At 43.4% G+C, this 13,813-nt stretch overlaps 1 protein-coding gene across 4 annotated transcripts in view; it reads right to left on the minus strand.

The window, feature by feature from the left end:
* TRPM1 (transient receptor potential cation channel subfamily M member 1) overlaps window positions 1-1,180 on the minus strand; it is a 103,960-nt gene extending 102,780 nt beyond the window's left edge. For 3 of the 4 annotated variants that reach the window (XM_070231292.1, XM_070231299.1, XM_070231281.1), the window contains exon 1: window positions 1,076-1,180. Coding sequence is in view for 1 of the 4 variants with exons in the window: in XM_070231274.1 (XP_070087375.1) it covers window positions 488-547 (60 nt within the window). In the remaining 3 variants the exon portion in view is untranslated. Of the gene's footprint in view, window positions 1-487; window positions 618-1,075 lie in introns of all 4 variants that reach the window. The other variant, XM_070231274.1, reaches the window with a different exon arrangement.
* Between the last annotated feature and the right edge of the window lie 12,633 nt (window positions 1,181-13,813).

The raw sequence follows: 13,813 nt of genomic DNA on the forward strand, positions 1-13,813 counted from the left end.
TCCCCTCCTTCCTTCTCAGTTCCTATCACTGATAAACCCAGGAACAATTCCTGTAAATATTTTCATTCTTCCCCAGTATTTCTACTAATTTTTGCTAGGTTTGAAAAAAAGATATAATTTCTGGTAACAAAAGGAAAGTGTATTTGTTATAGAAAATTATTAAAGTAAAAGAGGAAGAGGAAACGTGCAAAGGAATAAACAAACATCACCATATGGCCTTCATCCTAAAATAACAATGGATAGCATTGCAGCAGATTCCTAGGCTGCTTCTATGAATAGATTAGATGTGTGTGTGTGTGTATAATGAAAAATATAATCATCCTGCACATTGTCATTATACATTCTTTTCTGTCATTTTAAAAGTGACTATATAGTATTCCACCCTGTGAACGGGCCATGATTTTTGTGCCCAATCCTCTATTTTGGACATTTGGATTGCTGCCCGAGTCTCGCTGTTGTAAACAATGCTATGTAAATTCTGGCTTACCTTCAGGATTATTTCCTTAGGATGGATCCCTAGAAGTGGAATTTCTGGACTTTGGCCCATACAGCTGAACGGGCTTCTAGAAACCAATTCCCACTGACACGGGCAGTCAGAGGGAATCTCGCACACAGCCCTATGTAGTATAACCAAACATTTCTTTGAGGTTTTAATTAATAGTTAAAATATCAGCTGATAAAGCTTTACAGGTAGAAACCCCCTCCCCTCGCTAGAACTTCAGCATTTTCTGGGGCTCTCGGGAAGAGGCACAGTGTCCATGGAGCAAAGGGGTGGAGGTAAGATGCTAAAGAGTGGCAGACAGGGAGGCTGAGCCCTGGAGCTGGGGCTTCTCAGCAGATCCTGGGCACCTGCATTTAGAAGCTGGCCCTGAGGGAGACTCAGTGCATTGGAGCCAGACGGTGGCAGGCTGACGTGGGGCTTGTCCCCTCAGGGAATCATCTTGGCAGCCTGTTGGCCGAGCACGGATCCACCCACCATCCCCACAGGACACTGTCCATCCAGCCTCAGCGGGAGAGGAGCTAGAGGTCCCAGGAGGCAGAGCCCCACGCCTGAGCATAGCCGCTCTGAGCTTACCTGCCGCAGCAGTGGAGCGGGGAGGCTGCAGCCAGGCCTCCGCCAGCCTCTTCCTCCTCAGCCTGGCAGGAAGCTGGCTGAGAAGGGCCCACCCTTTAAGAGGAGAAGTCCACATGAGGAGCATGTGAGCGGCTGTGCCCAGGCCCTCATGATCCCAGTGAGGCAATGGCCCCGTGACCTCACTCCCAGGCCAGAAAAGGAAACCAGGGCCCCACGCTGTCAGGCTGCTCGATGTGGGATCCCACAGAAGCAGCCTTAGGAGCTGAGAGAGATGGGGGAGCTAGAACTTTCCCTTTGAAGTGACCTTCCCCGCCCCCGCCAGTCCTTCCCCTGCTGGAAATGTCAGCGTAGTTTGCATAATTGAGAGAATTGGACATAATTGTTCTTTCAGAAGCCCCTCATCAGGCTGGCAGTGCCCAGGCCCTGAGGAACCAGGAGAAGGCGGCACATGGCACTAATCATCCCTAATCCTTTCTCAGATCATCTGAGGTTGGGCCAGAGGGTGGGGTGAACACTGCTGAGAACACAGCGTGAGTCCCACATGACTCTTGTCCTCGTCTGGGTGCCTCTAATCCCCACTGTCCCCCTCCACCAGTAGCTTACATGACTGGTATCCACAGTCACTCCAAAAACGCCACAGTGGGAGCTTTTCAGGTTTGCTTTGACAATGGGCATGGTTATTCCAGCTTTTGATGAATAGGAGGAAAGAAAAAACTCAAACCCTGAAATTCCCCCCTATACCACCCTCCCTGCCCGGGGAGTTGGGTCTCCCCACACACCTGTGAGTCTCCTAGGCTCACCTCACAGAGGAGCGGATAGAGATGCAGACAGTCTGGATGCAAGGGCAGTTAGGGCTGTTTCCATTTTACAGATGAGGACACTGAGGCTTCTGAGTGGCTGACTCGCCCAGAGAGTGTGTGAGGTGCAGTGGGATCATAACTGGCTCAGGCTGTCATGTTCTTCCCATAGCGCCCCGGGGGCCTGGGGGATGCAGCCTGAGCCTGGGACCATGCCCCCACCCGGAGCATAGCTATGCCTGGAAGGTACCCAGGGGCTCAGGGAGCCTCTGAACTTAGAAGTGGTTGCAGGATTGTGCAGGTGGGCCAGGCCGTTTTCTGGGGAGGGGGGTCCATCCTCTGCTCTCATCAGCTTCTCTTAGCCCTGTGCCCACCAAAGGTTGATAACCTTGTTCCAGCAGAGAGGGCGAATGGGGCATGAAGGCTGACTTCCCCCATGCTTTGCCAGTGCACACAGCCTGGGTTCGAGGCAGTGCCCGGCCAGCAGCAGCTCTGGGCAGCCACAGCATTGTTTTCCTTGTACAAGAGCGGTTGGCTCTAGAGGCTTGATAGACACACAGCTTTTAGCAAGAGTTCCTCCAGGGGGGAGAGGGGATGCTGGAAGTGGCACCAGCTGAGGCAGAATTTTGGAGGCAGGACATTCCTGGGGCATCCCGTAACAGCCTGGGAGTGGCCAGGCAGGCTCCACGCCACAGGTGAGCCTCCCCAGCTTCCATTGTCCCCTCATGTCCCCTTGTCTCTCTTTTGTGATGTTAGCTGCCTTTGACAATGATGGCCTAGAGCCTTTGTATCACTAGGACTTGCAAAATGGTGATCTTCTAATTCTCTCATTCCTTCTTCCTTTATGAGCTGGAATTCATCTACAAAGTGAAACTTCCCCTGATCAAATTGGTTACCCCGAGGGGCAGTTCACACAGGGAAGGCAGAGTAATGAGTTTCCAGAGTAATGAGTTGGTTCCCTGGCATCATCCCAAGGTGACTAATGCGTTCCTTTTGTTCAGAGTGTCAGTATGAATTCACGGTGCATACTTGATGTATTTCAATCCACAGCACTAATTTTTCTAACTGTTGCCTGAATTGTCCCAATTTCACATGGGCACCTGAATCCTTCTGGTATGACCGCAGGAGGCTCTGAGAACTTCCTTGCTGTCTGGAATGAAAAGATGTTTTGGGCTCATCTTGTACATTTCTTGCCCTAGACCGGGACTCGCCACTTCTCCAAGGAGCCCTGGTTCCTTTTAGTGGGAAATGGCATTTAGAAACCAGTATCTGCTGCTGAACTGAATGGTTTCTAGGCCTTTTCAGTGGGCAGAGCTATGAAGTTATTTGTATATGTGTGTGTATACCTACATATACATAATATACATGTTATATATAACATGTAATATAATAATAATATATGGTATATATAAGAAAATGCATCATGAGTTCACACTGATAATTTCCAATTCAAATTTAGAAACACAGAGATTTTACTCAACGTCCTTGCTTTTATATTTGTGACTCTTTTTGCTTATGCTGAGTCTTATTCCTAATGACACTAACATAACTTGTCTTTGCTTTATTGAAAATATGGTTTCAGAGCAACAAGGCCAATATTACTGCTAACAATACAATAACTGAAAGCAGTTTAAAACATTGTTTTGTTGTTCTTTTTGACTGTAGTATATGCTATCAGGGCTTTAAAATCATTTAAAATGATTCCCTTCTGTGTAGTTATTCTGCTAGCTTGATACAAAGTTGGGCTCAGTTATTAAACTTTCCTTTAGATTTTTAGGAACTGATTTTTCAATTTAATGTTGTTTTATAATTATGTAAAACACTTTCATTATTGCAAGGTCAAATCTACGAACAAGATTTATTCTGAAATGTCTGGCTACTGTATCTACCTCTCCCCTGAGTCCTTCTCTCCCAAAAGTAAACTTGAAAAAATTTTTTTCAATATTTCCTTTTTTTTTGGTGAGGAAGATTGTCCCTGAGCTAACATCTGTTGCCAATCTTCCTCTTTTTGCTTGAGGAAGATACTCGCTGAGCTAATATCTGTGCCAATCTTCCTCTATTTTGTATGTGGGATGCGGTCTTGGCGTGGCTTGACAAGTGGTGCCAGGTCCACACCTGGGGTCCAAACTGGCAAACCCTGGGCTGCTGAAGCAGAGCGTGAACTTGACCACTAGCCACCAGGCCGGTCCCTCAATATTTCCTCTTTTAAATACTAGTGTATCTGTATATATATATATATATATATATATATATACTTGTTTTTCATCTCCTCCTCTTTCTCACATAAGTTACCACTTATGTGAGAAAGTTACAAACTTTTTCCCACCTTGCTTTTTGCACGTAACTGTTCCACTTTTCCTGGGGATTTCTTAGTCACTCCTCATTCCTTTTTGTAGCTATGCAGTCCAAACCCTTGGGTGAATGCATGAAAGCTGATTCAACCAGTTGGACATGAGTGGTTTTCAGTCTTTACAAATTGCACAGCAACAAAAAGCCTTGCCACATGTCCTTTGCACTTTGCCAGTAATCTTTAGTCTAGTTTCCTAGAAATAAAATTGCTGGGATTAAGGGTAAATTCATATATAATTTTTCTAATATTGCAAAATTCCCCTCCATAGAGGTTATATTATTTTGCATTTCCACCAGCATTTTATGAGAGTTCTTGTTTCCCTATAGTCTCATCCACAGAATATGTTGTTAAACTTTTGGATTTTTGTCAATCTTATTAAGAAATAGTGTCTCAATATAGTTTTGGTCTATAGTTATCTTGTGTTGCCCTTCTCAGTTTTTGTATCAGGGTAACACCAGTCTCATAGACTGAGTTGGGAAATGTCCCCCCTCTTCTATTTTCTGTAAGAGTTGGTGAAGGATTGGTAGTAAGTCTTTTTACAAACTTGGTAGAATTTACCAGTGAAACCATCTGGTTCTGGAGTGTTCTTTGAGGGAATTTTTTAAATTAACAGCTCAGGCTCTTTACTTTTTATAGATGGAGTCAGATTTTTCTATTTATTCTTGAGTCAGTTTCAATAATTTGTGTCATTCCAGGAATTTGTCCATTGCATCTGGGTTTTCAGTTCATTGGCATGCAGTTGTTCATGGCATCCTTTTTATTTCTAGAAGATCAGAAATGGTGTCCTCTCTTTCCTTCTTGATTTTAGTCATTTGAGTCTTCTATCTTTTTTGCTTGGTCAGTATAGCTAAAGGTTTGTCAAATTTTTTTTTATCTTTTCAGAAATCTAACTTTTGGTTTCATTGATTGCTTCTACTGTTTTTCTATTCTATATGTTATTTCTTTCCACTCTCATCTTATTTCCTTTCTTCTGCTTGATTTGAGTTTAGTTCGTTCTTCTTTTTCTCGTTTTGCAAAGCTGAAGGTTAAATTATTGAGTTCTTTCATTATTAAAATAGGTTTCTACAGCTATCAATTACCCTCTGAGTATCACTTTAGCTGCATCCCGTAAGTTTTGGTATGTTGTGTTTTCATTTTTGTTCATCTTAAAGTAATTTCTCATTTTTTGTGTGACTTCTTCCTTAACGCATTCATTACTTAGGAGTATAGTCATGCATAACAGGGTTTCAGTAGCAATGGGCTACATACACCGCGGTGCTCTGCTAAGATTAGTACCACACAGCCTCGATGTGTAGTAGGCTGTACCATCTAAGGTTTGTGTAAGTACACTCTACGATGTTTGCACAATGATGAAATCACCTAATGATGCTTTTCTCAGAACGTGTCCCCGTCATTAACTGACACATGACTGTATGTGGTTTAATGTTCACATATTTGTGAATTTCTCAAATTTCTTTCTGTTATTGATTTCTAATGCAGTTCACTGTGGTTGGAGAACATGCTTTGTATGATTTCAATCCTTTACACTTATTCAGGCTTGTTTCATGGCCTAGCATGTGATCTATCCTGGAGAATGTTCCATGTGAACTTGAGAAGAATACATATTCTGTTTTTGGGTGGAGTGTTCTATTAGATGTCTGTAGGTCAATGTAGTTTTAATTTGCATTTATCTTTATGAGTGAGGTTGGACATCTTTTCATGTTTAAGGGCCATCTGCATTTCTGTTTCTGTAAAATTTCCAAATCTGCTCATTTTTTAATAGGGCCTTTTTCTTTATTTTTAAAGCTTATTTATATATATTAAAGATAGTGAACTTGTGACTGTGATAAAGTGGCAAATATTTTCCCCCAGTTTGTCAATCATCTTTTAACTTTTCTGACTTGCCTTGGCCTCTTGCTTCTCTGTTATCCACAGTTCATTCAATTCAATTCACCATTGACATCACCTCATCTATGCTGTGCAGAAATGTGGCAATGACCCCCAAGGTTTGCAGGCTAGTAGGGGAGATGGTGCCTACACAAACACATTTGAAATACAAGTCAGACTATAGGAAGCATTCTAATCATATTTCCAAGTAATAGGAAAGTATAAAAGGAGAGAGAACTCATCAAAAGAGAAGGAGGGTACTTCAACTGGGCATGTAGTTTGAGTGGGAGTCCAGGTGGCAGATTTGAGGAAAGGAGGCATTTTTGGCAAAAAGCAGGGCTGCAGGCGGGCCAGGAGACCTGTGAGCTGGAGCAGGATTCCCAGGGACAGGTGACAGGCAGGCAAAGGGAAAGACTAGACTTGGAATGGGGGGCAGGGTGGGAGAGACCTGGGGAGGACGGAGGGCTCAGGTTAGCACTGACAAGCAAAAGGTATGTGAATCCTGACCTGGAAACCCTGTTCCAAATACCTTCCTTCTCAAAATCTTATTTTGAGGTAGGACTTATATTTGTGCAACAAACTATGTTGCTCCTGGGATTGGCTACAGGGGAAGCTTCCACTTTCCATATTTCTGAATTATTTACATACATTTTAAAACAAGATAGTGTTGACATGGGAATGACTCGATTAGCAGAATCTCTGAAATAAAGAAGCTGATGTAGGAGATTTAAAAAAAATTTGCTTTGTAAATTAAACTCATATTTCATTGAATAATGCCACTATGAATGAAGAAGGCTAGAAAGGAATTTAAAATCTGTAGTGTTATCAAAGATAATCACAAAAATAAATAAATGGATAACTAGATTAGGCAGACATCTGCAGGTCTATCAATGCTTTTGATCACCGTAAACTCTGCTTCCATTTCTCCATAAATCCTCCACTGACTGATAGAAAAACAAAGTAGATTTTTCCACTTGGGGGAAATAAGATCCTCAAACATTTGGAATGCAGGTTTTGGAAGCTCCCTCTCTGTCTGAAAGGCAGAGGCCCCCTGTGAGCCTCTGTGGCCATGCTGGCCAAACTCTGCTGGTTATTCTCCAAAGGGTTCCCAGCCCCATCAATAGTTGAATATTGGCAGCAACATTGTCACCCCTCCTTTCTCCACTGCACCCAGCTCCAGGCCAGCAAGAGCTGGAGTTCCTAACAGGCCTCCATCTCTGGTCGTTCTGCAATGGAGGACACAGACTTTCGAGAACCAACTGTGGAAGTATCAGTGGGAGGATCTCGGTCGGACAATGGTTTCTGTCTAATCATGAGAGCTTTCTCTTCATTTTTTCTCTTTTCTCTTCTTTTTTATTTATTTATTTTTACTTCTCAGTGGGTTATGTTGCAATGTTGCAGATGATATGTGCTGGGATAACAAGCACATGGCTGAAAAACCTGCCAAAAATTTAATATTTTTTGGTTTCCAGAATAATCTCCACAATGCAAATATGGCCCATGACTTTGCAGTGGACATAATCAATTATGTCAAAGTTCTGTAGAAGTCTTAGAATGGTAGGAGTGTCAAGAACTATTGTGGCTGTGTGGGTCAGTCTGGGCAAAGGAGGGGGATGTGCCTGGGGCTGCTTTGGGCTGGCCTGATCACGACTGGAGCATCTGGAAATTCCAAGGAAAGAGCATTATCTGAGCTGATTTTTTTTTCCCCACAAAATTCCTGACATCTTGTTAATTCGCAAGTTCACCAGCCACGTGTAAGAAGCCCCAATGCACCACTGTGCTGGAATCTCTAAAAGTCTGAATGCAATGTCCTGCCCTCTGGTGGGACCTAATGGGGGACTTCCAAATCCCAAACATCCAGTGAATGCTTCTTAAGTCCTTACTCTGGAGCAACGGCGAATCTCCCAAAATGTGGGTCCAATTATATGAAAGTCAATTTGACCTTTCCTCCTTTCAGATGTCTGTGTTTCTGAGAAGAAATGTAGGCAGGAACCACGGCAAGAAGTTATTTCGCCTCCGTCTGAGTTCGTTTATAGCAGCTGACTGCATAAGAAGAACAGGGTCGCTGGGAGATGAAAGGATGAGCAGGAGCTGCACAAAACCACTGTTCCTTCTCACAGATCGGCACTGGAAGATGCATCACAGTGCGTGAAGGTTCCACCCACGGCACTCCCCTTTGTCACCTGGCACACGTTATTCATATCTGATGCATCACGCCTCAGTGGAAGGGGAGAGCTTATAATGGTCTTCGAGATAATCTCCTACCAGGCTCACCTCTTTTGAGTAAAGCTTCATAGCTACTAAAGCTTGGATTTTACCCAATTTGGTTGCAATAACCCGTGAAGCAAAAATGCACCCAAAACCAAAATTGAGGCTCATCCAGTAAATCTCAGTAAAGCTTTAAGCAAAAAGCTCTGGGCACAGAGAACTCTTTTTACTCGAATCTTTTGTTTCAATCAGCAGAAAGACTTTGAATTTTAATCTTTTGATAAAAATCTTTTGAAAAGTCTCTGAGAAACAGGTCGAGGCAGGGCTGCTGAGAAGAGGGCAGCAGGGCGAGTGCACGGAGCTTCCAGCAGCTCAGGCCGGGCTCTGCGGAGTGTGCAGACAGCAGGGGAGAGGCTGGCATTCTTTTTTTATGTTTTAATAGAATTTATTTTTTAAATAGCTTTAGATTTACAGAAAAATTAAGAAGCTAGCATAGAGAGTTCCCATATCCCCTGCACTCTTCTATTATCATCTTATTATGATACAATTAAACTATGATATAAATGTATATATGTGGTATATATTACTATGGTAGCATGTATTTTAGGGTATAGTGTTATAATTAATGAGCCAATGTTGATATATGATCATTAACTAAAGACTATACTTTATTCGGATTTCCTTAGTTTTTATCTAATGTCTTTTTTCTGTTCTAAGGTCCCCTATTACATTTTTTTTTCCAGCTTTACTGAGATATAATTGACACATAACATTGTGCAAGCTTAAGGTGTACAACACGTCGATTTGATACATTTATAAATTTCAAAATGATTACCACTGTGGTGTTAGTTATTGCCGCCATCCTGTTACACAGTTACCATTTCCTTTTTGTGTGAGAACATTTATGATCTGTTCTCTCAGTAACATTCAAGTATGTGGTAGGTATGTGTTATTAGCCATCATCACTATGCTGTACAGTAGATTCCAAAACTTACTAATCTTATAACTGGAACTTTGTAGCCTTTGACCAACGTCTCCTCATTCCCTCCACCCCGCAACCCCTGGTAACCATCCCTTTACTCTCTATTTCTCTGAGAGTCTAAAAAAGTTTAATTTTTTAAGATTCCACGCACAAGTGATCTCACACAGCATTTACGTTTCTCTCTCTGACTTATTTCACTGAGCATAATGCCCTCAAGTTCCATCCAAATTGTTGCAAATGGCAGGATTTCCTTCTTTCTCAGGGCTGACTCATTCTACTTTTTAAAGCTTTTCCAGTTGATTCAGAAAGCAAGCCAACAACAAACATCCTGGTTAAAAAGGTTGTTAGCAATTAGTCCCACGTTGTCCCTAGTCCTGGGAGACCTGAGCTGAGGTTTCCCTTCCCATCGTGCCCAGTTCCTTCCTCCTAAGGGGCCAATCAAACTTTTTTTTTTCTTTTCTTTTTTTCTTTTAACTTTTTTTTTAAGTTACTAGGATAAAGAGGAATGTTGTCTACTTTGGGAAGTCCCTAACTCAGAGATGCTGCCCCTTATAGAGCTGGGCCTACCTGGGAGCAATATTCTCTAAACTTCTAAACTGTGCTCCTCAGAGCTTGGACATATTCAAAAAATGATCCCATGTGAACTAATTTGGACAACTCTGCATACTATATTTTCCTCCTGGAGATTCACAATGCATATTGGGATTTTAAAGGCTCTGAAAAGTCCTGCAAGGAAGAAACCTCTTTACTTTTATGTAACTCAGCACTTCCTGACTCATATGATTCTAGAATCCCTCTTTTCTTCTGAAATGCCTCTGAATACCTCTCAGATCCAAAGTAGCACAAAGAAGGATTTGGGAAGCCCCACCCTCAGGTAACCAGGAGCTTAACCATCTGAAGGGCCAATGACTTCTGTGTTGGAGCGAACTGCCTCCCTGAGGTCCCATTCGCAGGGCTGGAGAAGGGTTCCTGACAGTCCCTGTTGGAATGTCCCTTGGCTTTGGTGAGATGGGATCGTCTCTTAACATGCGTTCTCTCTGATTCATGCCCATGGCGGCCTGCTCCAGTTGAGGAATGCTACCTGATAGGATGAGTATCCAGGCTAAATCAGCAGGAGGAGGAGGGGGAGACAAGCAGCCCTGCCTCTGCCCTCTCAGATTCCAGGGAGAGCATCTGCCTCCTGAGACCCCGCTGAGGCAGGACGTGGAGAGAGCCAGGGTCAGGGGGTGCTCTGGTGACTGTCCTGTGCCTGCTGGACTGAGGGCTCTCTGAAGGGCCACTGGTTGTACTTAGCATTCTGTGCAAACCCAGCCTTGGTGGCGCTACTCCCACCCGTGTCAAACCAGCAGACTCTGCTCTTTCCCATGCGGAGGTCTTCAGACACGCGCTTCTTCCCCCCAGCTCTTTCCTGGCCTTTGACATCTTACCCAGCACACTTGTTAAGCTTGGGCCCTGCTTTCTGTGCCCAACTCATGCTCCACGTGTGGGCAGCATCTCCATCAGGAGTCCTTCCCCGAAAGCCCAGTGTGGGGACTCTGGCCATTCTTGGCTCCCATTGCACCTTCCATCTGAGCACCTGCCACCTCCTGTGGGAACAGTTGTGCAGAGGCCTGTCCTCCCTGCCAGACATGACCCCCCTCCCTCACCCCCCGCCACCCAGGATATCATCATAGTGCAGGAGTCCTCATGGGCTGGCAGGTGTTCAGCCGAGTGTTCAATGCCCTGCGCAGCTCACCGTGGCTGCCAACTCCCTATGTGCCTGTGCTCTGGGCTCCTACCTTGCTGTGCTCTCCAGCCTCTGCATTTGCTGCAGCCCTTCTCGGGTACCCTGTGCCAGGCTCTGCTCCAGCTGTACTCTTGGGCTTTCCACTCACACTTAGCTGCCTTGCTGCCAAAGCTCTTCCAAGACCCCCACCCCAGGCCATTGCCTCTGCTCCTCTGTGGGTCACTTGACTCTCTCAGCCGCCCTCCCCTGCCTTCAGCTCCCCGCCACCTGCTCCTACTCCCTGCTGGGAGCACTGACACAGGCTTGGGGTATTCCCCATCCCTGCTGAAACGTCAAGACTTTTCCCCTGCCTGTGTTTCACCCATCTTGCAGGGCATCGTAAGACAGGCAGACCAAGTGAGGACACCAGCCCCAATCTGCAGGTTCAATAGCATCAAATTAATGTCTTTCTTTTGTTTTTAAAGAATGAAAATAAAAATCCTTTTTATTTGTAATTAATTTAATCTTCAATAATTTATATATACTTGTGGTTCAAACATAAGCAGGTTTATGGTGAAGTTTCGCTTTCACACCTGGCAGCTGTCTAAACAGTTTCCACATCTCCAAAATCAGTAACACCTGCTGTGGCTCATTTTGTTACCATCTAAAGAGTTTTATGGATGTGCAGGCAAACATGAGTACAGATTCAGAAATGGAAATGTTTCTGAGGGGTCTGCTCCACCACTCTGGAAACCACCGGCCTGGTGTTAGGCAATCCCCTGGGCACAGGGAAGTGGGAAGTCGCCTGATGGCAGTGATTTAGTAAACTGTGGGGGATGGGCTAAACTCTAACCTGAAAACAGAAAAGAGGAAGGATGAGGACAAGTAGGTGGCTTCTCCAAGATGTGTTCAAATAGCCCTGAGACCTCTTTCTAATGAATTATAGTCCCCTCCTTCTCTTTGTCCTCGTGTCAGAATAGCAAATAATAGCCAATAGTTTTTACACTCCTATAAAGCACTCTAAATTAAATAACACTGTTTTTAAACAAAATTTTATTGTGGTAAGATATATATAACATAAACTTTATAATTGCAACCATTATTAAGTGTATACTTCAGTGATATTAAGTACATTAATTCTGTTGAGCACCCATCACCACCATGCATCTCCAATGATCTATTTCATCATCCCAATTAGGAACTCTGTATTCATTAAACACTAACTATTCGTTTCCCCTTCCCCCCATCTTCTGGCAACCTCTGCTCTACCATCTGTCTCTATGAATTTGACTGCTCTAGGTACCTCATATAGGTGGAATCACATACTACTTGTCCTTTTGTGACTGGTTTATTTCACTCAGCATAATGTCCTCAAGGGTCATCTGTGTTGTAGCATGTGTCAGAATTTCCTTCCTTTTTAAGGCCAAAATTGCTTGTATATACCAGATTTTACTTATTCATTCATTCATTCATTGGTGGACATTGGGTTGTTTCTACCTTTTGACTATTGCAAATAATGCTGCTATGAACATGGGTGTACAAATATCTGTCCAAACCCCTGTGTTCTGTCCTTTGTGTATACAGCCAGAAGTGGAATTGATAATCAAATGATGATTCAGTGTTTAACTTCTTGAGGAACTACTGTTCACTTTTCCACAGTGGCTGTACCATTTCACATTCCCACCAGCAATGCACAAGGGTTCCAATTTCTCCACATCCATACCAACACTTGTTGTTCTCTGTCCTTTTTTTTTTTTTTAAATAATAGTTATGATAATGGGTGTGAAGTGGAAACTAACTCTTAATACAACATTATAAGGGAGGTACTATAATTATCTCCATCTTACACACCAGACACAGTAAGGCACTGTGAGACTAAGCAACTTGTTTAAGGTATCACAGCTAGTAAGCAGCAACTCTAGAATAGGAACTGGAGCAGTCAGGCTCCAGAGCTGTGCTCTCAGACAATCTGGCACACTGATTGCTGGGCACACAAGCATCACTCAGGATTTACCCTTGCTTTGTCCCTTGATAGCTTCTTTGATAGACATTTAGCCTGAATTTTGCTTGTTGAGTTTTAAGATGTTGGAGGACTAGGAATGGATGGATCCTTTCCTGTGACGGAGACTTTTCTCCTCCATGCCGAGCAGAATCCTCAGACTCTCAGGCCATGATGGGCCCATGGTAAATTCCCTGTGCTGGGGTTGGGACCTTGAAAAGCTATTCCTTAGCAATAAAGGTGAGTGAACCAGCTTGCACAGGAATTGTAGCTCAGCTTAGGGTCGTATGCGTGAAAATCTCAATTCTTACAACTGAATTAAGGTGATCCTAGATTGCTGAGGCCTCAAGGTTCCTGTGAGGCAAAAATAAAAATCCTCTCTGGAGGAAGATATACCATCCTAAGTCTCAAAATATTTCTACAAACAATTTGTCAACTGCAATTTATGGCACACAAAGATAATCAGACACTTTGGGACACAAAGCTACATGAAAAAGAACTAGCAGAAATAACAGACACTAGAAAAAGACCTCCAGGGCTTCCACGTGTTGGAATCATCAGACACAGACTTTAATGCAATGATACTCACATGACCAAGGAGGTAGGAGACAAAGTTGAAAAGTTTTGCAGAAAACTTAAAACTAAAAAATACCTTAACAGCTTTGAAAAACAGCCAACTAGAAATTATAGAACTGAAAAATCCAATAACTGAAGTTAAGAGTCCAGTGGATTGGGTTAACAACAGACCAGTTGAAGAGAGAATTAGTGAAACTGAAGCCAAATTAGAGGAAATTATCCAGAATGGAGTAGGGGAAAGAAAAGTAAGAAAAA

This window comes from Equus caballus, chromosome 1 (assembly GCF_041296265.1).
Source record: "Equus caballus isolate H_3958 breed thoroughbred chromosome 1, TB-T2T, whole genome shotgun sequence".
Lineage (NCBI taxonomy): Eukaryota > Metazoa > Chordata > Mammalia > Perissodactyla > Equidae > Equus > Equus caballus.